The 24,048-nt window shown below is 42.4% G+C and overlaps 1 protein-coding gene across 8 annotated transcripts in view; it reads left to right on the plus strand.

Annotated features, from left to right (window-relative positions):
* ADAMTS17 (ADAM metallopeptidase with thrombospondin type 1 motif 17) overlaps nt 1–24,048 on the plus strand; it is a 361,254-nt gene that overhangs the window by 14,502 nt on the left and 322,704 nt on the right. The window contains exon 1 of one of the 8 annotated variants that reach the window (XM_067755889.1): nt 14,488–14,676. The exons of the other annotated variants lie outside the window; for them this stretch is intronic. Coding sequence (XP_067611990.1) covers nt 14,511–14,676 — 166 coding nt within the window. The 5' untranslated portion in view covers nt 14,488–14,510. Of the gene's footprint in view, nt 1–14,487; nt 14,677–24,048 lie in introns of those variants that run through there. 8 annotated transcript variants of the gene reach the window in all.

Below are 24,048 nucleotides of genomic sequence, written 5' to 3' on the forward strand. Positions count from 1 at the left end.
TCTGACCATATTGTTTCAGAGGCAGGGGGATGACTCTAAGGCAGAGGTTCTCAGCCCTGGCTGTCCATTGGCATCACCTGGGGAACTTTAACAACTAGTCACACCCAGCTCCTGCCCCCAGAGAGCCGCTTTTATTGATCTGGGGTGCAGCCTGGGCATCTAGTGATTTGAAGCCTCTCCAGGTGGTTCTAACGTTCAGCTGGTGCTGAGAACTGCTGCGCTAAGTTTCAGACATGATTAATAGCACCTGTGGGCCATCGGAAGTGGGTTTTCTCAGGTGAGAATCACCAAGCAGGGCCACACAGTGAAACCCAAGGACAAATATGTTTTATTCTTACTTTCCCTTTGTTCCTGCCAGTGCTTGTCAGCTGCTAGTCAGTGACCAGAAACCCTGGGTGCCTGTGGATGATATCATGGAATATTTGTCTAATTACCAGCTGCCATCCTCTTTAGGGGTGTGATACCAAGGATTGCTGACAAAATGATAAATTGTGTTTGTGTTTGCATTTTTGTCCCTAAGACTAGTTTGGAGGCACTCTTCTGAGAGACTCTTTTGCCTTTAGTGAAGGAAATAAAATGAACAAAACCAGGGGGTTTATTCCCAGCCCCCAAATCTCACATCAACATGCTCTGCCATGCAGGAGCAACATGTATATTTAAGGTGATGCCAACTCAGGCTCTGTCCTGGGTAGGAACACAGACATAGGAGAACGGTATAGACTTTGCTTCTGGTCCTTCTTTCTTTGTGTGAAATAGTCAGTAAACTTTGTTGCTGTGTTGGGAAAGACAGCAGGCCTTCTAAGAGGCTTAGCTAATGAGCAGTCAATTAAACCCTATCTAGTTTGGATTAACTTTCAAACATTGGGGTTTAGAAACTGGGAAAATTAATTTACTGGGACTCCAGCAAAATACATTCTTGAAGTTTCCTGGAAAGATTAATCAGATTAATCCACGATTTCCCATGGGAACTTGTTCTTTATGGCTGAGCATGGCAGCCATAGGTGTAATTGTGCCTTGTCATTGATCTGTGTTATTCCAACCTTGGACATGGCCTTGGGGTAGCCAGCTGGCTCACACAGGTGAGGAGCAGTCTGATAACTCTTTCTTCTCCATGAAGCACTCAATTTACCTGTGAGTTGAGTCTGGGTAAGCTGCCATGTTGTCTAGGGGGATAGAGGGACTGACACAGGAAAGGCCACCTGGGAGGAATCACTGCCTTCTCTTTGGTACTATAGAGGTTGCATTTCTAGCAGTCTTCAGGGCTTCCAGAGAGGGGACAGATGGATCCTATTTCCTTTACAGCTTCTTACTCTAGGACCTTATAAATTAATTTAAAAAAATCACTCCAGCTTGGAACTTTGCATGAAAATATGGAGGCTGTGAGCCTTTTTAAATAAAAATAAATAAAAAAATAAATAAAATAAATAAAATAAATAAATAAATAAAATTTATTTATTTATTTTGGTGAGCATGAGTTTTTGAAGATATTTTTGGCTGTTCTCAAACACTAAAATGGTAGTTTGGATATTTTGAAATGTTTCTTGATTTAAAAAAAAATATTTATTTATTTTGGCTGTGCTGGGTCTTCACTGCGGCATGCCGACTCTTGGTTGCGGCATGTGGACTTCTTAGTTGCGGCATGCATGTGGGATCTAGTTCCCCACCAGGGATCGAACCCGGGACCCCTGGATTGGGAGTGCAGAGTCTTACCCACTGGACTGCCAGGGAAGTCCCTGTTTCTTGATTTTTTTGAGTGGTTATTTTGACTTCAAAACTTTTTGTCTGCCTGCTATGCTTATTTTAATTTCTCTATTCAGATTCATTATAGAATCTTCTCACTAGCACTTTCGTGGTTTTTAGTAACAATTTGAATCTCTTCTCATCCACTATGGTAGATGTAACATGTGGATGGTTGAAGTAGATTGTAAAATAATGAAACTAGTTTCCTATGAGGCACTGTCAAAGTAGGAATCCTGCAACGTTTTGCATGGTGGTGGGCTCTTTAGAACACAAATACACCAATGCCATTCAGCAGTGGTACCTGTGAAGTCACTGATGTCTACTTTATAGTTTGTTTTGTTATGATTGTTTTAAAAAACAGTGCAGTAATTTTATAGTATTGTTTCATTAATTCATAGCATTCTGAAGTTAATTTTAGTGAGTAGAGGATACCATAACGATTCAGAAATTGTGTATTGTCAATTTATGCAATAATTTGCATGTGTAATAATATCTGTATATACTCTGTAATAAATAAATGGTTGGGACTTGTGTTTTGTGTCACTTAAGATTCATTTGGTTGGAAATGACAGAAATCAAACTGGCTTCAGTACTGATGACATCACAGCCATGGGCTCCTGGAGCTGAGGAGCAGAGCAGGAGGTTGGACCTCAGGTCAGCCTTGGCCACAGCAGTTCTGTATCTGACAGCCTTGTCCTCAGCTGGCTTCTCTTCTGGTGATAAAGAGGCAGCTGGGCTGAGGAGATAAACTCTTCTGTTTAATCAGGGTTGACTTGGATCATGACTTGAGTTCCTTTCAGTTCACCACTGGCTTCAAGCGTCTTGAGGCAAGAGTAGAAGAGCTTATTAGCTCAGTCCCCACATAACTATGGAGATGTCACTCTGCCTTCCATCCTTGTCCTGACTTCCTGAAAGTCAGCTAAAAAGTCTGGTTGGATAGATTCAGGACACCTCTAATCCAGATAGAATCCATCATTCCAGCCCATGTGGTTGATAAGACTTTGGCTGGTTCCTTCACAGGGTCCTCATCAGATGCTAATTAACTCCTCATCCCACCTGTGCCCGGGATAAACATGGCTACTGGTTTTTGCTCATTAGGAAGGGCTCAATCCCTCTGAAATTTAGTTCCTCTAAACTTCTTTGAGACCTTAGGTCTCCAGTGGGTAAAGCAAAATATGATTTCGTTGTTTATCCAGTGTTTTTTGTTGTTTCAGTGGTGGTGATAGTCTTCCATGTTTTTCTGCATCTTAAGTGGAAGAAGAACCCAAAGGAAATGGAATTAAATTTGTACTTTGAGTTTTTTCATCTTAATATTTTAAGTATGTATTCACATATAAAAATATTAAATCCAAAAAGAGACACCAATATTTTAAGAATTATTATTCCTGGAGAAAGAGAAAGAAGTATGATGGCAGAGACCCAACTCTGTCTACCTTGTGTGTGACCCCAGAAGTGTCCCTTGGCATCTCTGTGCCTCTGCATTAGTTTGCTGGGGCTGCTGGAACAAACTACCACAGACCTGGCAGCTTGAACAACAGGCATTTACTTCCTCACAGTTTTGGAGTCTAGAAGTCTGAGATCACTGTGTGGGCAGGGTTGGTTTCTTCTGAGACCTGTCTCAGCTTGTAGATGGCAGTCTTCTTCCTGTGTCCTCTTATTGTCTCATGGTCTGTGCATGTCTGTGTCCTAATCTCCTCTTCTTTTAAAAATGTCAGTTATATTGGATTAGAGCCCACCCTAATGATCCCAGTTTCACTTAATTACCTCTTTAAATCCCCTATCTGCAAACTCGGTCACATTCAAAGGTACTGTGGGTTAGAGTACACAGTTCAGCCCACAACGGCCTCTGTTTTCTCATCTGTAACATTGATATGATGCAGGTCTTGTCTGCTTCTCAGGGTTATTGCTGAAGAACAGAGAGGTGAGAGGGTGATGGAACCGCTTCCAGCCACATTGGTGGGGGGAATGTTCATAAGAACACTTACAAATGCCTAAGAGGCAAAAAACAAACTTAGAGGAAATTAGAAATGGGCTGTATAAAGGGTCCCTTTCTATAAGAATAGATATCATAGTTGGCTGGTCATCATCTATTTACAGTTTTTTCTTGATAAATAAATAGAAAAGGAGCTGTGTAGACTCAGGCAACTTTAGAAAGGACTGGGCCACTGAGCTTCAGTTTCATCATCTGCACCTGACTAATATCATCTACCTCTTGGGAGTTTTGTGGGTTTTAAATGAGATAATGCATACTTGTCACTTAGCAACTAACAAATATTAGTTGCAGCTGCTGTGGTTATAATTATGATTTGTATCCCCATTCTTTAATATCAGAGGACCACTTCAGTGCCCTTGTTCTGTATTAAGTGGGAAAGAAAGAGAAACTCTATGAGAGCACTGAGTGAAAGCTAAAGGTTCTCATTATTATTCTTGAATCTGTCATTCTTGCCTCTTGAGAAAATCTGTAATGCAATCAGGGAATCTTAGTGTTTCCAGACTGGAAGTTACCCTTAAAGGACATATGCTCTCGTTTTTGTTTATTCTGTCATCAAGTATTCATTGACCCTCTAGACAACATACTGTGGTGAGCATGACACAGCATGGTCCCTGCCTCCAGGAAGCTCGTAGGGGGGATAGAAGTAAACAAAGGTAGCAGGTATAAATTATTTTTGTAAAATATTTAGAACGGGAAAAAGAGCACAAAACAAAAACTGAAGGCCCACATACCCAGCATTCAGACTTAACCCATGTTAGGATCTGGTCACATCTGCTTTGGAACATTTTTTTCTTGAGATAAATTAACATTTATGGGTATGAGTGAGTATCCTTCCACCTCACCCCTTATCATCCCTCTAGCTTACTGTCCAGAAGAAACCACCATCCTGAGGTTGGTGTGAATCTCTCCTATCCATGTTTTTTTAAACTATTATGACATTTGTGATATATAGTCATAAACTGCATGTTGTGTTGTTTTGTATGTTTTAACATTTACATAAGTCGCTTCATACTGTGCAGTTTGCTTTTATCACTTACAATAATGTTTTTTAGGTTTATCCATGTTCCTTTTTTTATAATATTCTCTAGATTTAATCAAGTTGCTTTTTTCCTAACTTTTTTAGAATACTTAGCTCATTAAACTTTACTCTTTCTTAATTTTTAATGTATATATTTGAGGCTATACATTTTCCTGTAAGCATACCTTTAACTGCATACAAATTTTGATATGTAATATTTCCAGTATCCAGTTCTAAGTATTCTCCAAGTTCCATAATAGTTTTTTCCTAGAGGGGCAGTACAATGTAGGTACTTAAGAACTTACAGATATGCCTACTGGGTTTGTATAAATTTATTTATTTATTTATTTATTTATTTATATTTTTGGCTGTGTTGGGTCTTCGTTGCTGGACGTGGGCTTCCTTTAGTTGCGGTGAGCAGGGACTACTCTTCGATGCGGTGCACGGGCTTCTAGTTGCGGTGGCTTCTCTTGTTACGGAGCACAGGCTCTAGGCACGCAGGCTTCAGTAGTTGTGGCACGCTGGTTCAGTAGTTGTGGCTTGCCAGCTCTAGAGCGCAGGCTCAGTAGTTGTGGTGCACGGGCTTAGTTGCTCCACGACATGTGGGATCTTCCCGGATCAAGGCTCGAACCCGTGTCCCCTGCATTGGCAGGCGGATTCTTAAGCACTGCGCCACCAGGGAAGTCCCTGGCCTACTGGGTTTGAATTCCTGCCTCCACCACTTACTGGCTTGAATGACCTTGAGTAATTTATTTAATCTTTTTGTGCCTAAATTTCTTTATTTGTAAAAATGGTGATAATAATTGCATGTGCTTTATAGAATTATTAAGATGATTAGATAAGTTAATATATAATGCACTTACAACGTTTAGCACAAAGTATTCTGTATTATTATCTATTATCATTGCAGCTTTACATTTATAAATTTTTATCATGTGTTTTTGCCATCGTTCAAAACTGATTTACAGTTCTCTGTTTAGCAGTTAAAAAATGTGGCCCATACCAAGTTTTCCATCATGTTCTTTTTTTATAGTTTCAGGATCTCTGCTGAGATTTCCTATCTTTTCATTCATCAAGAGCATATTTTCCTTTATGTCCTTAGGCATGGTGATAATAATTGCTTTAAAATTCTTGTCTGCTCTTCTAACAGCTGGGTCGTCATGGGATTTTTTTCTCCATTTATTGTCTTTTCTCTTGCAAATGGGTCACATTGTCCTAGTTATTCAAATGTCAATATGAATAACATACGGAATGTGTTCTGGATGTAAATGTAATATTTTGAAGTGGATTCTATTCCTCTGGAGTATTTTAGCTGACAATTAATTTTCTTGGACTCAAACTGCAAAATTTGTCTCTCAGGCAGCATCTCAAATCTCAGTTCCATTCTTTTATCCTTAGCTAGAGTCTGTTCCACATAGGGATCATTTAGAGAGTTTGATATAGTTGATATACAGAATTTTGGGCTTCCCCTTCTTGGAGCTCTCCTTTCTAATATGCCCCCACTTAGTTTCTAGTCACTTTTGTGCTCTGAACTCTGTCCTTTGGTTCTTTAGGCCTGAGGATTGTGGGCATTCTATTGGAGTATAAGCCATCCTATAGCACTGACCAGGCCTGCCTTCAGTCCCCTGTGCTGTTCTGTTCTTCCAAGCTTTGACTCCCCACCAACATCTTCCTGCATTGGCTTACTTTCCAGTAATCCAGTCAGTGGATTTTTGTATTTTGTTTAAGTTTACAGTTGTTCTCTATAGGAGGTTTAGGTCTGTTAGAAGCTTGTTGGCCATACTGCATTCCATATGATATTGATTCTTTGGTAATGGTTGAGATTTGAATTGTGGTTTAGAACATAGCTATTTTTGTTTTAATAAATGTTTTATATGTAATTAAAAGAATGTGTATTCTTTAATTGTTGTGAACAGCATTTTATATATTTTCATTAGTTCAAATTGTTGTGATCTCAAAATCATTCATATCCTCATTATTTTTGTCTTGCTTGACTTACTTGTTTTAATTAGAGGTATATTAAAAATCTCATAACTTATTGTAGTTTGGCATATTTCTCCCTTTAATTCCATTAATTTTTGCTGTATAGGTTATGAGGCAGTATTGTTTGTTGCATACAGGTCTAGGAGCTGTATTCCTGGTGAATTATTTCTTTTATTATCGTGTAATAAACCATCTTTATCCCTGGTAAAGCTTTTGGCCTTCTGGCTATTTTCATCTAATATTAATATTACCAGTAGTTTTTATTTTCCTCAATGTTTGCCTGATTTTTATTTTTCCTAAGTTTTAATTTCAATCCTTCTCTATAATGATGTTTTATATAGTTTCTTAAAAATAATATGTATCTGAATTTTAAAAAATGTCCAATTTAAGAACATCTGTCTTTTCATTGACAAGGTTAGTATTTTTATATTTATGGTGTTACTGATATAATTACATGTATTTCTACCATCTTTTGTTTTCCATTTACAATACCATGGTTTTTCTTTGATTCTGTTTCTTTTTGTTGTTGTTTTCATTTTTTTCTGTTGGTTCCATCAGCTTTTCTTCCCCCTTTTTTCTTCCACTGGTGTGAAAATGTTATCATCTATTCACTTCTTTTGTTGTTGTTACCCTAAAATTAAAAAAAAAATTGTCCTAAGGAAGTCTAAAAGTATCAGGTGTCTTTCATTCATAATATAAGAGCCTTCAAATGCTTTCATTTTATTTATTATTTTTATCTGTTAATTTAATTATATATTTTTGTCCCCTCCCATTTAATCATCATTATATATTCTTATAGTTAAAATTATTTAGATTTATTTATATATTTACCAACTTATTTGCTCAGTATTATTTCTTGCAACCCATGTCTCTGTATTTAATGTCCTTCTTAAAGAACACTTTAATCAGGGTTTCTGAGTGGTTACATTATTATCTTTGTTTTTCCAAAACTGTCTTTATTTCACTGGTACTCTTACTGATGATTTAGCTGAATATAGAATTCTAGGTTGAGTCTTATCTTTTCTTAACACTTTGAAGATCTTATTCCAGTGTCTTCTATTTTTGCTACAAAAGGTATTTCAACTTTAGATTCTGTGTAAATAGATTCTGTCTTTTCTCTGTGCAGGTTTAAAAAATGTTATTATCTTTGTGTTCTATAGTATATCTATGGTGGGTTTCCCATACTTATCCCGTTTGGGACTCATTGTGATTTTTGGATGTGAGGATTCATGGCTCTGTCAGTTCTGGAAAATGCCCAGCCTCCATCTCACTGAAGAAAGCGTCTTCCCTGTTATCTGCTTATTCTTCTCCTGGGACCACTAGCTGATGTGGACCTTCCTAGTCTTTCCTCCATGTTTTGTAATTTCTTTTTATGTGTTTGGTCTCTTTATCTCTATATTCTGTATTCTGGGTAATTCTTCTCATTGGTCTCCCAGTTCACATTTCTGTTAAATTGGGTCTAATCTCCACTTAGTCCACCTACTAAGTTTTTAATTTTAGTGATTATAATCTATACATCTAGAAGTTATATTTCATTCTTTTCCAATTCTCTCTTTCCTTTTTATAGTGTCTTGTTCTCTCATTATGATTTTATTTTTCCTTTCTTTTATCACTTTGGTTATTTTTAACATAATGATTTTAAGTCTTTTTTGAATTATTCCACTTTCTGAATTTCTTGGGGTCCTGATCTTCCTGTTTGTTGTATTTGCTCACTCTCTTTTAAACTGGACCATTTTCCTATGTGGATTGTAATTTTATGCTGTGAGCTCAGTTTAGGCTGATGTGTCCCCTCCTCTCATAGCCCCCACTACCCCATCTTCTATGAGAGTGCTCTACGTTCTGGGCTATGGAAGAATCTTCACCGAGTAATTTCACATACCTTTCTGTCTGATGCCCCAGGACCTTTTCACAAGTCCAAACATGATTTCTACTTTAGTGTTTTTCCTTAGGAAATCTATACTGTAAGAGTGATGTGTATTTGTGCGTGTGGCAGAGGCTGGGGGATTTGCACTGGAGACTCACCCACATTCCCCTGGCATTCAGAGGTCTGAACAGAGACAATCTTCCCTGTACTTCCGTGTGCCGAGTCATGCTGGGGTCTTGGCCAGATCTCTTTATCTTGCTGTGGCAGGTAAAGCTGGCCTCTCACCTTTTAGGCTAGTATTTGGGCCTAATGTCTGCGGGCCTCTCAGAGCACTTGTTTACTATTCCAAGTATGACACTTCTCAATGTAGTGGCCATCCTTGATGACGGGGACCTTCCAGAGAGGCTGTGGCTCCTGAGGCCCAGCCCAGTGGTGCTGCCTGCCCCCACCCTGGGGACTGCAAGCATGAGGTGCCTCCCTGTGGCTCAGAGAGCCCAAACAAACCCCCTGCCCCCAGGATGGAGAAGTCACTCCCTCTGCTCTTGCTACTTCAGCTCCTGCCCCTCGTCTCAAGGGCACCTCTTCCCCAAATGCTATTCTTTTTTTTTTGTGGTACACGGGCCTCTCACTGTTGTGGCCTCTCCCGTTGCGGAGCACAGGCTCCGGAGGCGCATGGCTCACGGGCCCAGCCGCTCCGCGGCATGTGGGATCTTCCCGGACCGGGGCACGAACCTGTGTCCCCTGCATCGGCAGGCGGACTCTCAACCACTGCGCCACCAGGGAAGCCCCAAATGCTATTCTTTTAAGGAGCCAAGGTTTTAGATACTGTGGCCGGAATGGCAGCTGTGCCCAGACATCTTCCACCTGTTACCAAGTCCAAGCTCGCTCTGCTCACCGCAGGACAGGCCAATAAATCGGAGACATGTTGAGGCAAGGAATACAACTTTATTTGGAAAGCCAGCAGACTGAGAAGGTGGCGGACCAATGTCTTGGAAAAACCATCTTATCGGGGTCTGGATGGCAGTTTCTTTTATAGCACAGAGAGGGGGAGAAAATGAGGAAGTAAAGTAAAAAAGCCTTAAGTTTTGCAGATGTTCCCTGGAATGGCCGGCCTCAGGGAGGGGATGTGCTAATTTCTTCTTTCTTGCAACCATCCATAGGTGGACAGCTGTCAGGATGCTTCCCTGAAAGGGGCAGGGTTCCCCGAGGCAGGTTATTATGTATAGACTGTATCCTTTTAGTAAACAAAAGCAGCAGAAAGCAAAGGTTAAAGTAAAAGAAACAGATCCAACATGTAGTCAGATTTGGCTCTTCCCTGTTATACACCTTGGGCCCTACAAAGTGCCCTCAGCAAAGGAATGCAAAGGCCACCTATGACAATAGCATAAGAACAAACCACATTAATGCCTCAGTAAATCAACACACCGAGGTCACTCACTGTTTCTTTCACTGACCTCAAGTACAAGCAGTGTCTCCTTGTTGTCTGAAGAAAGTACTCAATGATTTAATCTCAAATTCCATAGGATGGATCTTGAGTTTGTTCCCTTGGACCATAGGAGGCATCTGTCATGCTCCTGGCAGTGTTTCTTGGGTGCCCTGTGGCATGTCTGATGTGTGTCCACCACCTTATGTGGAGGATTCTGGCACAGATGTTAGCAGTTGGCTGAGCAAGGATCTCCCTGGAAAACCAGATGGTCAGGCTCACCTGCCCCCTTTGGGGCCAGGAACCCACACCCACTTCTGTGGCTGCTGGTGCTCAGGGGAGGGGGAACACTTCTGAGATCACCAGGTAAGTGTTTCTTGGATCAGAGTCTCCTGGAATATCCCATGGGGCACCTTTTGTAGTGTGAGCGTTCAGTAATAATCATTTCTGCATTTGCTGTTGTCTTTCAGGCTTAATTCTCACAAGCTTTGAGGGGAATCTCTGATCCTGCCATTTGCTTTATATGAACCATGTGTTCATCCAAGTCCCTTTGATCTCATTTTTATTTCCTTTTAAGACAAGGCACTGAGGAAATCTTTTGGATTTTCTTTTGAGGTGATTGGATGGGTGGGGGATGTGCATTAATCACTGTTTGGGAAGAATAAAATTATTATTATCATTATTATTCCCTGAGGCTGTATGACTCCCTGGATTTGGACCCTGTAAGATGGATACTGCTGCCTGAGTGTCCTGGGGGTGAACACACCCTGGACCGGGCCTTGCCGGCAATGGGCAGGGTCTGACACTGCTTCCCAGGATGCACAGGTTCTTAAAGTCAGCTAATTTTCTTATTCCTTTGTTTCCTCATTTGTAAAAGAGGGCTAATACTTTTCTCAATATTTTACTTCACCGGGTTGCCGGGAGTTAAATGGGCTAATACAAATGGTTTTTCATTAAGTAGAAAGTATTATTAAAATATAAGGTGTCATCTCTTGGGACTTCCCTGGTGACACAGTGGATAAGACTCCATGCTCCCAATGCAAAGGGCCCGGGTTCGATCCCTGGTCAGGGAACTGGATCCCACATGCATACCACAACTAAGAGTTCTCATGCCACAACTAAGGAGCCTGCGTGCTGCAACTAAGGAGCTGGCGAGCTGCAACTAAGGAGCCCACAAGCCGCAACTAAGGAGCCTGCCTGCCACAACTAAGGAGCCCACCTGCTGCAACTAAGACCCAGTGCAACCAAATAAATATTAAAAAAAAGTTAAACAAACAAACAAAAAATAAGGTGTCGTCTCTATATCAAAGGCCCATCGGGTGGGTTCCCTAAAGCCAGACCTGACATGAGGACTTGGATGCAGGTGGTTAGTTTAGGGCAGGGAGGGGGTCCCAGGAAGCAGGAGAGAGAGAGACAGGGAAGAGCAAATCCAGTGGAATAGAGCAGGAGGCACTACAGGGAGGGCACCAAAAGAGGATCCTGCAGGCGTCCTGGCTGGGAGACAGTGCCCAGTGTTAGGGATCCCTAACCATTTAAAAATGTTAACAGTTTAGGAAAACTGTTACCTTATAAAAATTCCTGTATATTCAGTTAAAAAATTCTTCCTGTGTGAACATAAATTTATCTATGATAATCCCTCCCTTCCCTCTTCCATCCTTTAAAACATTTATTCATTCAGCAAAAGTAGCTCTGAGATCTCTAAAGGAGTAGATAGAGCATTGCAGACACAGGCCTCCTGGAGGCTTGGTGAGGGCTGTCTGGAAGGGAACTCTAGCCTGGGGGGACCCACCTGTGCTCTTGTGGTTCCCTCTGGAGGCTCTACTTTCTGGGCCGATTGCTGGAGAATCAGGAAAAATGGATAAACCAGGCCTGGGGGCAGTGTTTGAATGAATCTTTATGTAAATATTAAATTTATTCTATGCGCTCAATGACTGTGTGTGTGTTTTCTCTAAATTGGCTTGAGTATATTTTATTTTCAGGCAATATAGGAAGTGAGACTTTCAGGTCTCTGTATTTAAACTTGTAATATTCTCTGTTTTTCAAGGCAGTGCTTTATTCACTCGGCCAGTGTTTATTTGATGCTGACTGTGTGTCAGGGCCAGTCCTAGGCATGGGGTATCCTGCAGTGAATGAGAGATAAAATTCCCTGTTCTCATGGAGCTGACACTCCAATGGGTGATTGCTGACACAAGGATTGAAAGCTGATTACCAGTCTCATTCTAGATGGGCCCTAGGGAAGTGGTTCCCCAGTCCCCTAATCATCCTTTCCTCCTGTGCCAACCTATGGGGAGCCCAGATTGGAAGGAATTTCTGATTCCCAGTGGGGTTTGCTGGGCTGGGTGGAGAGATAAAGAGAGTGAGAACCAAGCCACCAGACTGACAGCTGTGACTCTGCAGCATGAAGCAGGGATGTTCAAACACAGGATGGTGTTCTGAGTGGTACCTTGCTCCTGCATTTGGAACCAGGTGCAAGGGTGGAAGTCTCACTTCCCATATTGCCTGCCACCTGCTGGCCTCTGGTATGGCCTCCAGCCTCCTTTTATAGTTCTCTGCTTTCTCTTTGCCTCTGGAACCAGATGGGCTCAATGGGACTGGGGTGTCCCCCTCAGAAACCAACCATGGTTCCAGCCATTGGAGCTTGTTCTCGGCCGTATCTTCTGGCGTCATGGAAGCATTGCCAGCAGGGACTCTTCATTCCTGGCACGGTCCAGCTTCCCTTCTTCCCCTGCCTCCAGATGCTAACGCTTTCCAAGTTGAATTTGTGGTCGCTGCTGCTTTTTTTTTCTCTCTTGGGATCCTTATCTGGTTCTATCCTGGAGCAGTAATCCCCCCTCACTGTCTTCCCAGTTTGTCTTGAGACCCTCATCTTTCCGTGTTCCATCTGCACATCTCCAGTGGCCAGCAGGGGTGGCTGCCTGCTCCCCATAACTTGGGGTTTCTGAACCAAATCCTTGTCTGACGATGCCCGCCTCCACCAGCCCAATACAAATGTTCTGACCCAAGTTTTTTCAGTTACCCCGACTCAAAATTACCTGTTTCCTCTCTTATCCTTGCACCCTTAACTTGAATTCCCTGATCTTATTGTTGCCTTCTTATTTTGCTGTCATTGCAAGGACCTTTGTTAGTCCCCAAATTCACCTCTTGTTAACAGTTTCCTGCACTTGCTCTGTAGTTTGCTTTCTCACTCTCTCTCCCCAGCCTTCCTCTTCGTCTTCTCCCTCTCTCCCTCCCCACCTTCCTTCCAACCTCCCCAACCCTCTCCCCCTCCACACACACTTTTTTTCTGAAGCACTTGAGAGTAATTTGCAAATATCATAGTCCTTTATCTATAAATAGTCATTTATATTTCCTAAGAACTCTTAACTAACCATCATATGTTTATCAAACCTAGGATATGAAACATTGACACAATACTGTTGTCTAATGTACCATCCGTATTTAAATTTTGTCAGTAGTCCCAGTAATGTCTTCTATAGCTTTCTTTTCTTGGCCCAGAATCCATTCTAGAATCACACGTTGCATTTAGTTGTCATGTCTCCTTGATATCCCCCAATCTAGGTCAGTTACTTAGAATTATCCTTTATGATCATCAAATTTCTTCAAAAATACAAGTACGGTCTAGTTATTTTGTAGGAAGCCTCTACTTTTGGTTTTGTCTGCTGTTTCTTCATAAGTGGACTTAGGTAGTGCATTTTTGTCTGGAATACCACAAAAGGGATGTTGTGTTGTTCTCAGTGCATCTTATCAGGAGGCACGTGCTGCCAGTTTGTCTTTTGGGGATGTCAATTTTCATTACTTGGTTCAGGTTGTAATCGCTGTTTAATCTGCTGTAAAGTCATTATTTCCCCATATGTAATTAGTGAGTTATTTGTAGGATGTTTTGAGTATATATAAATATCCTGTTCTTCATTAAACTTTCACTCACTAATTTTTTTTTTGGGGGGGGTGGTTTTTGCGGTATGCGGGCCTCTCACTGTTGTGGCCTCTCCCATTGCGGAGCACAGGCTCCGGACGTGCAGGCTCAGCGGCCATGGCTCACGGGCCCAGCCACTCCGCGGCATGTGGGATCTTCCCGGACCGGGGCACGAACCCGTGTCCCCTGCATCGGCAGGCAGACTCAACCACTGCGCCACCAGGGAAGCCCTCACTCACTAATTTTAACATCTCTTTATTCTCGGCAGACTCAGTTTTTATTGTGATGGCTTCAAAATGGTGCATTTCTAACTCCATTACTTCCTTCACATTTTTAATTGGTGCTCTCCAGCAAGGAGAGCTTTATCTTTTCCCCCATTTATTTATTTATATCTGTGTGGACTTGGAGATTCTTATTTTACTCCATGTATACTAATTTATTTATTTATTTCTTTTGATGCTCAAGTGGTCTCAGATTTGGACTTTGAGAGAGAATTTTTTTTTTTTTTTTTTTTTTTTTGCGGTACGCGGGCCTCTCACTGTTGTGGCCTCTCCCATTGCGGAGCCCAGGCTCCGGATGCGCAGGCTCAGCAGCCATGGCTCACGGGCCCAGCTGCTCCGCGGCATGTGGGATCCTCCCGGACTGGGGCACGAACCCGTGTCCCCTGCATCGGCAGGCGGAGTCTCAACCACTGCGCCACCAGGGAAGCCCCTGAGAGAGAAATTTTTAAAATTAGATACAGGTATTAGATTTTCTAAAGACTTTTGCAGCACTGTGGAGACATGCATGGGATTGTTCTTTTTAGATAGTTTAATATCATATTATGTAAATGGATTTCCTAATATTATACCAACCTTGAATTCCTGGTATTAATCTCACTTGGTTGTGGTGCATTATTTCCTTAAAGTGATGTTGCATTCTATTTGCTAATGTTTTATTTAGGCTTTTGCATCCATATTCATGCATGACATTGCTCTATAATTTTCTTTTTTGTGTATGTGCTCAGTTATCAAAGTTATGCTAGCTTTTAAAAAAGTATGGAAGTTTTCCTTTGTTTTCAGTGCTCTGGAACAATTTATGAATCATTGAGGTTGTCTGGTCTGTGAAGGTTTGGTAGAATTCCCTGTGGAATCATCTCAGCCTGATGTTTTTTTGTGGCTGTAGTTCCTTCATAACTCTGTTTCTTCTATAAAAATTGGCCTGTTTAAGTTTTGTATTACTAATGGGATCAATTTTGGTAAGTTGTATTTTTCTAGCAAATTTCATCTAGGTTTTCAAATTTAAGTCCCTTCTTACTTGCTGTATTAAATAGATATTTAATGTGGATTAAACTAGATTCCAGGTTTCTAGGTCACAGGCCTTGGGTATATTAAAGGTATATTTTGGCTTATGGAACTGTACGGAATGAACTTTTTTGTTGCCTATTTTTTACTGCTTTTGAACATCCATTTTGTTTTTGGAAGGCCAACTTAGATGTCACCTATTCCAGGAAGTCCACCCTAATTGCCTCACTTAGTTTCTGGAATCTCAAGGCGCTATAATTGCATTCTGAATATCACATTTATCTCTATCTGCTGTTTGTTGTCATTGTGTCCTCCAAGGCACTCCAGGTGGAAGGCAAGACTTTCCTGTCACCGCTGTAACAAATTAGCACAAAAACTTAGTGGCTTAGAACAACACAAATGTATTATCTTACAGTTCTGGAGGTCAGAAGTCTGAAATTGGTTTTACTGGGCTAGAGTCAAGATGTCAACAGGGCTTCATTCCTTCTGGAGGCTCTAGGGGAGAATCTATTTCCTTGCCTTTTCCAGCTTCTCAAAGCCGCCTGTACTCCTTGGCTCTCAGCCCCTTCCTCCATCTTTAAAGCCAGCCGTGGGCAGTAGAGACTTTCTCACGCTGACAGGTCTCTTCTGTAGTCAGATTTCTCTCTGCCTCCCTCGGATAAGAACATGTGTGATTGCATCAGGCCCACCAGGGTCATCCAGGATATTTCCCCATGTCAAGACTTAATCACATCTGCCAAGCCCCTTTTACCACATAAGTTAATGCGTTCACATGTTCAGGGCACTAGGACATGGACAACTTTGGGGGACCATTATTCAACTTATCACATTCATTATTATATTTCCTGTGTTTCCTATAAACATATTTCATAAATATGTTTCTTCCATAAGTCTAAGCATTGCAATCACAGTCACTATTTAATAATGCTTTATTTTTCCTCTTTCAGTTATCTTTTGGACATGTTCTCCGTGAGAACAGAAAATTCAGTTTAGGGCAAACATATCAGACCTCTTCTTGAATAGTCCTATTACTTGATTGAGAAAGAAAGTCTAAAACTAAACATTGAGACCAAAAAGGAAAGGACACCCTGATATTTTTTTGTGCGTGTGGCTGAATCCTTTTCCCACATGCAGTCCCATCAGGCAGGGGAATTGCAAGAGAAGCAGTGCTGTGTTTTCCCAGTTCTCTCCTGTGCTCTTATGCAACACACACCCGCCCTACTTTAGTAACTCAAAGCAGAGGAGGCCTCCAGCTTAAATAGGAAAATCTGCCTCCAGCTACAGACGGATCAAGAATGCATAGTTTATTATTTAAAGTCCATGCTGGCTGGGGCTGTCCAGGTGGCTCAAGGAAGCTCCTGGCAGCTGGTCCAAGCCTGAGGCTGGAGGAGGGATGGTGGCCCCCAGAAGGCGCAGGCCAGGCAGCTGAGTGCTCACAGCGGCGGAGGTGCTGACTTGGTGTTCCAGGGCCGGTGGGGGTGGAGAGCGCGGCCCTTGCCAGCTCCCGCAGAAGTGTCTGATTTTTGAATCAGCAGCCTTCCTGTTCCCTCCAAGGGAGAGAGCAGGAGAGAACGTGTGACTGAGTGGAGGAGTGCGCGGGCTTCCCTCCCAGCAGGAGGACGCGGGCCAGGAAGTCCGACACTGAGAAAGGGAAGGGGAACAGACACTCTGGAGTGACTGTTCGCTTTTTTTTTAAGAAATGACTTTAGCCTTGCATTTTTTTCCCCCTCCACAGAAAGGTCTAGCCTTTTTTCAGTGCACTAATTTCTCATGGAAAAGCCCAGCAAAAAAATGTCTCCTCAGGACATCTGCTGCCCGGTTTTTTCAGGCGTTTTCCAGCCATGAATGCAGTGGGTTCATTTTGCACAGCCTTCTTTTAAAGTAACGGGCAATTTCTTGTGCATGACCAGACAGGGAATGCGCTTGCTGGAGCCGGTGTGGGGTTGCATAAACTGCCTTCGGGCTGAAGGAGCGCGTACCTTTCTCAATCCATTAGCAAGTCATAGATCAAACTCCTTGTCACTGGGTTTGGACAGAGCTGGACAGTGAACCGGAGGGGAAAAGCCCAAGAAAGCTGGGAATGTTCCCGCCCAGTTGAGCAGAAAATATCAGGCGTCATTGGTGGTCAGTGATGGTGGCGTGGATGCAACCTGGGACCGGCTGTGAGGGGCCAAAGGCCCCAGGAGAGGCCTTGCCCACATCTGGCGTGGGTGTGGATCTCACACCCCATGCTCGGGGATGCTTGGAGAGGGGACAAGGGGCTTTTCTTCTCTCCAAGGAGACAGCCATTATTTAGAGACAGAGCTTATAGTCCAGGGTCCCATGGATCCCTTAGGGAATCTGTGCTTGGCCTTCTGGGCCCTTGAAAAAGGGATGAGCATTCTCTATGTCAACATTTAAAGAAGTACAACTTTCTCCCAGAAAATAAACTGTTATCCATCACTGCCAAGGGCGGCTGCTGCTTTTCCGACTCTGCTTTTAGGGGAATTTTGATTTCATCGACCGCCTCATACCTCCTGACCTTGACACGGAGGTACTTCTTCCCTGTATGGGGCTGACCGTTGATGGTGGGAGCGCTCGCTGAACACTTGGGTTTCATGCCTGTTCTGTCCTGGAGGGTGTCACTGAGTCACATTTGGACTGTTGGTTCCCTTTCTGAGCAGCGGTTAATCATTCTGTTGGTATGGAGTCTTCAGAGCAACATGGAGGTAGAGGCCCTCAATTAATGTCTGTTTGGGGCCTTGTTGGCTGGTCCTGAATTTAAAAACTGCCTTTTCAGTATAAATATGCATTTCCTGGTGGTGACGAACGTCTTGCTGTTCCAGTGATGTGAGCATCTACGTTCCAAACCCTAGAGGGAAATGTGTCCCTTGCCAGCAGGCCGTCTGCCCCCAATCTCCCCCATTTCCTCTCCTTAATGTCCCTCCCTGAGGCTGCTCCTGGATGGATCTTTGGGTCCCTGCACGTACCATATGAAGACAGAGATCTTTCACTGATCACCTGAAGATTCCGAGGAACAGTACAGCTACTCTTTTCTCCAGTTTTAATGGCACATTCCCTCATGAGGCACTTAGGGAGTCCCTTTGAGAGCCCATCCGAAGATGTTCCAAGTGCATTTCTTCTCCCTCGGTGTTCACGTGATCCTGGACACTCCGGTGGATAGTGGGGGAGCGTGGAGAAAGAGCTCCAGGAAATGTCTGAGTCCCACAGACTCTGGGCACCCTGGCCCAGGGTGGACTAGGAGGGGGGCCCAGGGCTCTGAGAGGATGGGGTGAGGGTTGGGAACTCACTGGGGAATGGGGTGAGCTGTGAATGTCGCTGGACTTCAGTGGGTTTACAGGGCAGATTGTTCCAGAGAAGGGGGGCAGCTCATGCTGTCTGTCCCTTCATACACTGTTGCATGCCTGCCACCTTCTCAAGATCTAGGGCTCAGAGATCTTGTAGCCATGGAGAGGGCTCCATGGTGGCCAGGGTAGTGAGTGCAGAGACCAGAGTCAGGCAGGCCTGCCCTCGAGGCCTGGCTTAAAATGCACACATATCATGTGATCTTGAGCAGGTACCTCTCCTTCAGATTTGGGCCCCCTCTGAGATTGTCACAGAGACCCCATCCTGAGGCTGGCCACAGTATGGTCACTGGCAGACAGCTGGGGGGCAGCAGCAGCAGGGGGAAGTTCTGTTGGTATGCAGCTTCTAGCCCTGGTGGAAAATGGAGATCGTGTGGTGATAAACGTCCCTTGTTTGGGGACATCTGTGTTGTGAAAAATCACAGTGTTCCCCAGCAAAATGCCCTGCTTGTAGTAAAGGCCTGGCAATTGCTAGATTTGGGGACACAGTGACTTGGGATGAAACAAGAGCAGGGACTCATGGCCCTGAATCTAGTGTGGCTTCTTCACCTCGTCTGACCAGGATGCTGAGCATCTAAGGGGTGTGTGCCCAGGTGGGTGAGACTTGTCCCTGCATCCCAAGGGTGGTGTTTCCTGCTGCCCTGTTCGGCTGCAGTGGGGACTCCATTCTGGATCATCCAGTGGAGGAAGTCAGCTGGGAGGGGAAGCAGTGCAGAGCTGGGTAGCTAAGCCAGGGTTCTGTTTTCCTTTCCCAGGACTTTTTTTTTCTTCATGATTCCATTGCTGACAATACAGACTTCTTGAAGATATTCCAGTTTCAACCATATTTTTTTTTGAATTTTATTTAATTTATTTTTTTTATATAGCAGATTCTTATTAGTTATCCATTTTATACATATTAGTATATATATGTCAATCCCAATCTCCCCAGTTTCAACCATATTAAAGAGTAGTTACTTGGAGTTCTGATACACCAGTAACTACCTAAAAAGGGAAGGCATTTAGCAATAGCAAGAAAAGAAGGAAACTGTTCAAGTTGCAGGAAGAATACAACGCTCATTTACTTACCGCCAGTGTGAATCGTGCAGGCACTTTCTTTAGGAGGCTGAGACTTTGAGCAGCGTTGAATGATGGCATTTGGCCACTTGCTTTGTCTCTGGGGAGTCTGAGATTTACAACTGTCATCTTCTGCTTTTTTCCCTTCCAGTTGTCTGTGACAAGCAGCCTGTTACAGCCTATGTTCCAGACAACTGAACATCATTTCTGGCTGCCAGATAAAATAAAATGTTTTAAAATAACTTTTTGACAAAGCTCTACTATAAAACATTTTGTGGGGTGTGTGTACGTGTGTGTGTGTGTGTGTGTGTGTGTGTGTGTGTGTGTAAATTGTCTGTGTATGTGGAGAAAAAAGTAGGAGATTGTTCTCTTCCAGGGTGTAATGTTTTTAGTAATACATGTCACTGAAAAGTTGTTTAAAAAGTGAGAGTTTTGCAAAGTGAACCAAATTTTAAATTAAGTACATGAACTTATCATTTTAAGGAAATCTGGAGTGAATCCTTCTGTAAAGGGGAGAACTTTTTGGCAGGGTGTGGACCAGTTTCTCATAATGTGCTTGTTGGTTGCTTCTGTATTTTTCATAAAAGAGCATAATTGTTTATCTAGGTCAGATCTATGGTTATTGGGCCCTGTTAGGGCATTCTTATGTATGGTCAAGATTATTACTCAGGTGTGACCACAGCAGGTGTGCACGGCTGTATGCCAGGTTTAACTGGTAGAAAAAAAAAATTATTGTCTCATGTGAAAAGTGTATCAGGTAATATGAGCTTCAGTCATGACTGGACCCAGGATTTTTTTAGTAATGTAGCTGGAACTTTGTTGCTTTCTCCTGCCATCACTTGCCTCTGTTTCCCTCTATCTTGGTTTCATTCTCAGGCAGATCTCTGACAATATGAAAAGTGGCTCCTGTCCCCTGCAACTTATGCAGTTCTTAGTGTCCAGGAACTCAGTCACATCAGACTTCATAAAATGACTTGCAGGGTCCTGCTTGGGTCACATGCCCATCCCTGGACCCAGTCACCGTCTGAAGAGTGGCATTCTCTCTTCTGTCCACATAATGTGGTCAGCATGTGGTAGTTAGGTGGGGCTGCTGATAGAAGCCCCATCGATTTTGTGTGGTCCCAAGTGGCAAGGAGGCATTCTATTGTCATGATGGGGCAAAGCTACAGATGCCCCCTAAGATGGCATAGATCAATGTGTCAATCTCTGCCTTTTTCTCCTGAGCAGACTCCCGAGGTGGCCTTTACCCAGGGGTGTCTGTGAAGTGCTGCTCAGTCCCTGACTCTGTCCTCTCTTAGCCGCCTTCTCCATTCTCCCGAGGGCAGTGGAGGAAAGAAGTCATGTTCAAGCTGGGGGCTATGCTTAGGTGAGAGGCTGTTCTAAGAGTGTTGCTTTAAAAGAGGCTGTGCTCTTGTAGGAGGCTCAGGTGCATAAACCCAGGTTGGCTCAGGTAGTGTAGGTAGGTGCTTTGGACTTTGGAAATGTGGTAGGACATATGAGTTTCTACCTAGCTCAGCATGGGAGAAAACCAGCAAATTGCTACATTTACCCCAGGATCAGTTTCTATTGCTATGTAACGAATTACCCCCAAAGCTTAGTGGCTTGAAACTGCCATTTTAATATGCTCTGTGGGTCAGGAATTCAGACAGAGCATGGAGGAACTAACTTGTCTCTGCTCCAGGGTCTCAGCCTCACCTGGGAAGACCTGAGGTCTGGGGACTGGAGTGATCTGGAAACTCCTTCACTCACATGTCTTGCCCTGGGGGTGAATGACTTGAAGGTAGAACTACCAACTGCTAGTTCTTGTTTGTATTAACAGTTTATTCCTTCTTGTTGCTGAGTAGTATTCCATCACATGGATGATCCAGTTTGTTTATCTGCTCACCTGCTGATTAACATTTGGGTTGTTTCCAGTTATTGGCTATAACAAGTAAAGCTACTATGAATATTTGAGTCTTTTTACAGACTTAAAATAATTCCTGGATAAATATGTAGTTGAGGAATGGCTGGATCATAAAGTAGGTGTATGTTCACCGTTTTAAGAAACTACCAAACCGAGTTCCAGAGTAGTCATACCATGTTATATTCCCATCAGTGCTTTATGAGAATTCCAGTTCTCCACATCTTTTCAACACTTGAGATAGCCTTTATAGGTTCAGCCATTCTGATAGAGTTGTAGCAGTATCTCATGTGATTGTAACATATTTCTTCTTTGGCAATGTGTCTGCATAAATATTTTGCCCATTTTTTCTCATTGTTGAGATTTGGGAGTTCTTTGGATACTCTGCCTACAAGTCGTTTATCAGATAAATGTTTGGCAAATATTTTTTTGAGCTCATACAGTTTTGTTTGTTTTTTTTTTGCGGTATGCGGGCCTCTCACTGTTGTGGCCTCTCCCATTGCGGAGCACAGGCTCCGGACGCACAGGCTCAGCGGCCACAGCTCACAGGCCCAGCTGCTCCGGACCGGGGCACAAACCCGTGTCCCCTGCATCGGCAGGCGGACTCTCAACCACTGCGCCACCAGGGAAGCCCTTTTTTCCTGTTATTTTGGTAGATTTTTTAAATAAGGGCTTTAAAAATATAGCTTATGTACCATATAGTTTACCTACTTAAAGTGTACAATTCCATATATCACAGAGTTGTGCAACCATAACTAATTTTAGAACATTTTCATCATTCCAAAAAGAAACTCTGTATCCATTAACTATCACTCCCCATTATCCCCAAACCCCTCAGCCCTAGGAAATCAATCTACTTTCTGTCTTTATGGATTTGCCTGTTCTGGATATTTCATATAAATGGAATCATACAATATGTGGTCCTTTGAGACAGGCTTCTTTCACTTACGATGTTTTCAAGGTTTATCCATGTTGTAATATGTATCAGTACTTTATTTTTATTGCCGAATAATATTCCATTGTATGGATATACTACATTTTGTTTATCCATTCATCAATTGATGGACATTTGAGTTGCTTAAACTTTAAGGCTATTATGAATAATGATGCTATGAACATTCATGTACAAGTTTTTGTGTGGGCATATATTTTTATTTATCTTGGGTATATGCATAGGAGTGGAATTGCTGGGTCATATGGTAACTCTGCATTTAAATTTTTGAGGAATTGCCAGACTGTTTTCCAAAATGGCTTCACCATTTTACCTTCCCCCTGGAATGTATGAGGGTTCTAATTTTTTCACTCGCTGACACTTGTTATTGTCCATCTTTTTGATTAGAGCCAATCTAGTGGGTATGAACTGGTATCTCATTGTGGTTTTGAATTGCATTTTCCTGCTGTGTAACAATGTTGAGCATCTTTTTATGTGCTTATTGGCTATTTGCATATGTTCTTTGAAGAGCTGTCTATTCAGATCCTTTGCAACATTCTAAAATTGGGTTGTCTTATTGTTGAGTTGTAGGAGTTCTTTATGTATTCTAGATACAAGCTTCTTATTAGATACTGTTAATTATCATTATTTGTGGTAGTTAAGTTCTGTAAAGTTTCTGTGAACATTGAATTACCAGATACTGAACCATTGCTCCTGGGGGAAATACAGGGTTAGGTTCCTGAGAGCTTCTGGTCACATTTTCATCAACCAATCCATACATAACTTTGTCTTAGGTATGTTTCTGTTTAAAGATACCTTATTTAATGTACATTGTTCATTCATTAACATCGAACTAATGGGCAACAGCACTATAGCTCATGTCTGAATGAAGTTTATCTGTAAAGCACATCATAGATGTGCTAAGCCTTCTTGCACTTAGTAATGCTAGATAGCTCTTCAGCTCTACCCTTAGGAGCCATTTGAAATAGCAAAATCAGAAGGCAGAGCATTGCTGTTTGACCTCAGCTGGGAATGTGCATGTTGGGTGACGCAGATTTTTTTGCCACTCTGCAGATGTCCGTGAATGACTGTGAAAGTTTTATGAGTATTGATTTTGGGTTTTCTTATACATTTAAGCAAATAGGTGAATTTGCAAACATGGAATACGTAAATAATGAAAAGTGACTATGTGATTTATAAACATTTTCTGTACTTGCTTTTTACATTCTTTATGATATCCTTTGAAGCTCCCAAATTTAATTTTGATGAAGTCTAATGCTTTTGATATCATATCTAAGAAACCATTACCTAATCCAAGGTCACAAAGATTTACATTTATGTTTGGTAGTTTAGCTTTCACAGTTAGGTTTTCTCAGTTATTTTTTATATATGGTGTGAGGAAGGAGTCCAACTTCATTCTTTTGCGTGTTGATATCCAGCACCACTTCCTGAAAAGACTATTCTTTCCCCATTGAGTGGTATGGCACTCTTGTCAAAATTAATTGCCCCAAAATGTATAGGTTTATTCCTGGACTCACAGTTCTCTTCCACTGATCTATATGACTATCCTTATGCCAGTACCACATGGTCTTGATCACTT

This window comes from Pseudorca crassidens, chromosome 1, assembly GCF_039906515.1.
Source record: "Pseudorca crassidens isolate mPseCra1 chromosome 1, mPseCra1.hap1, whole genome shotgun sequence".
Classification (NCBI taxonomy): domain Eukaryota; kingdom Metazoa; phylum Chordata; class Mammalia; order Artiodactyla; family Delphinidae; genus Pseudorca; species Pseudorca crassidens.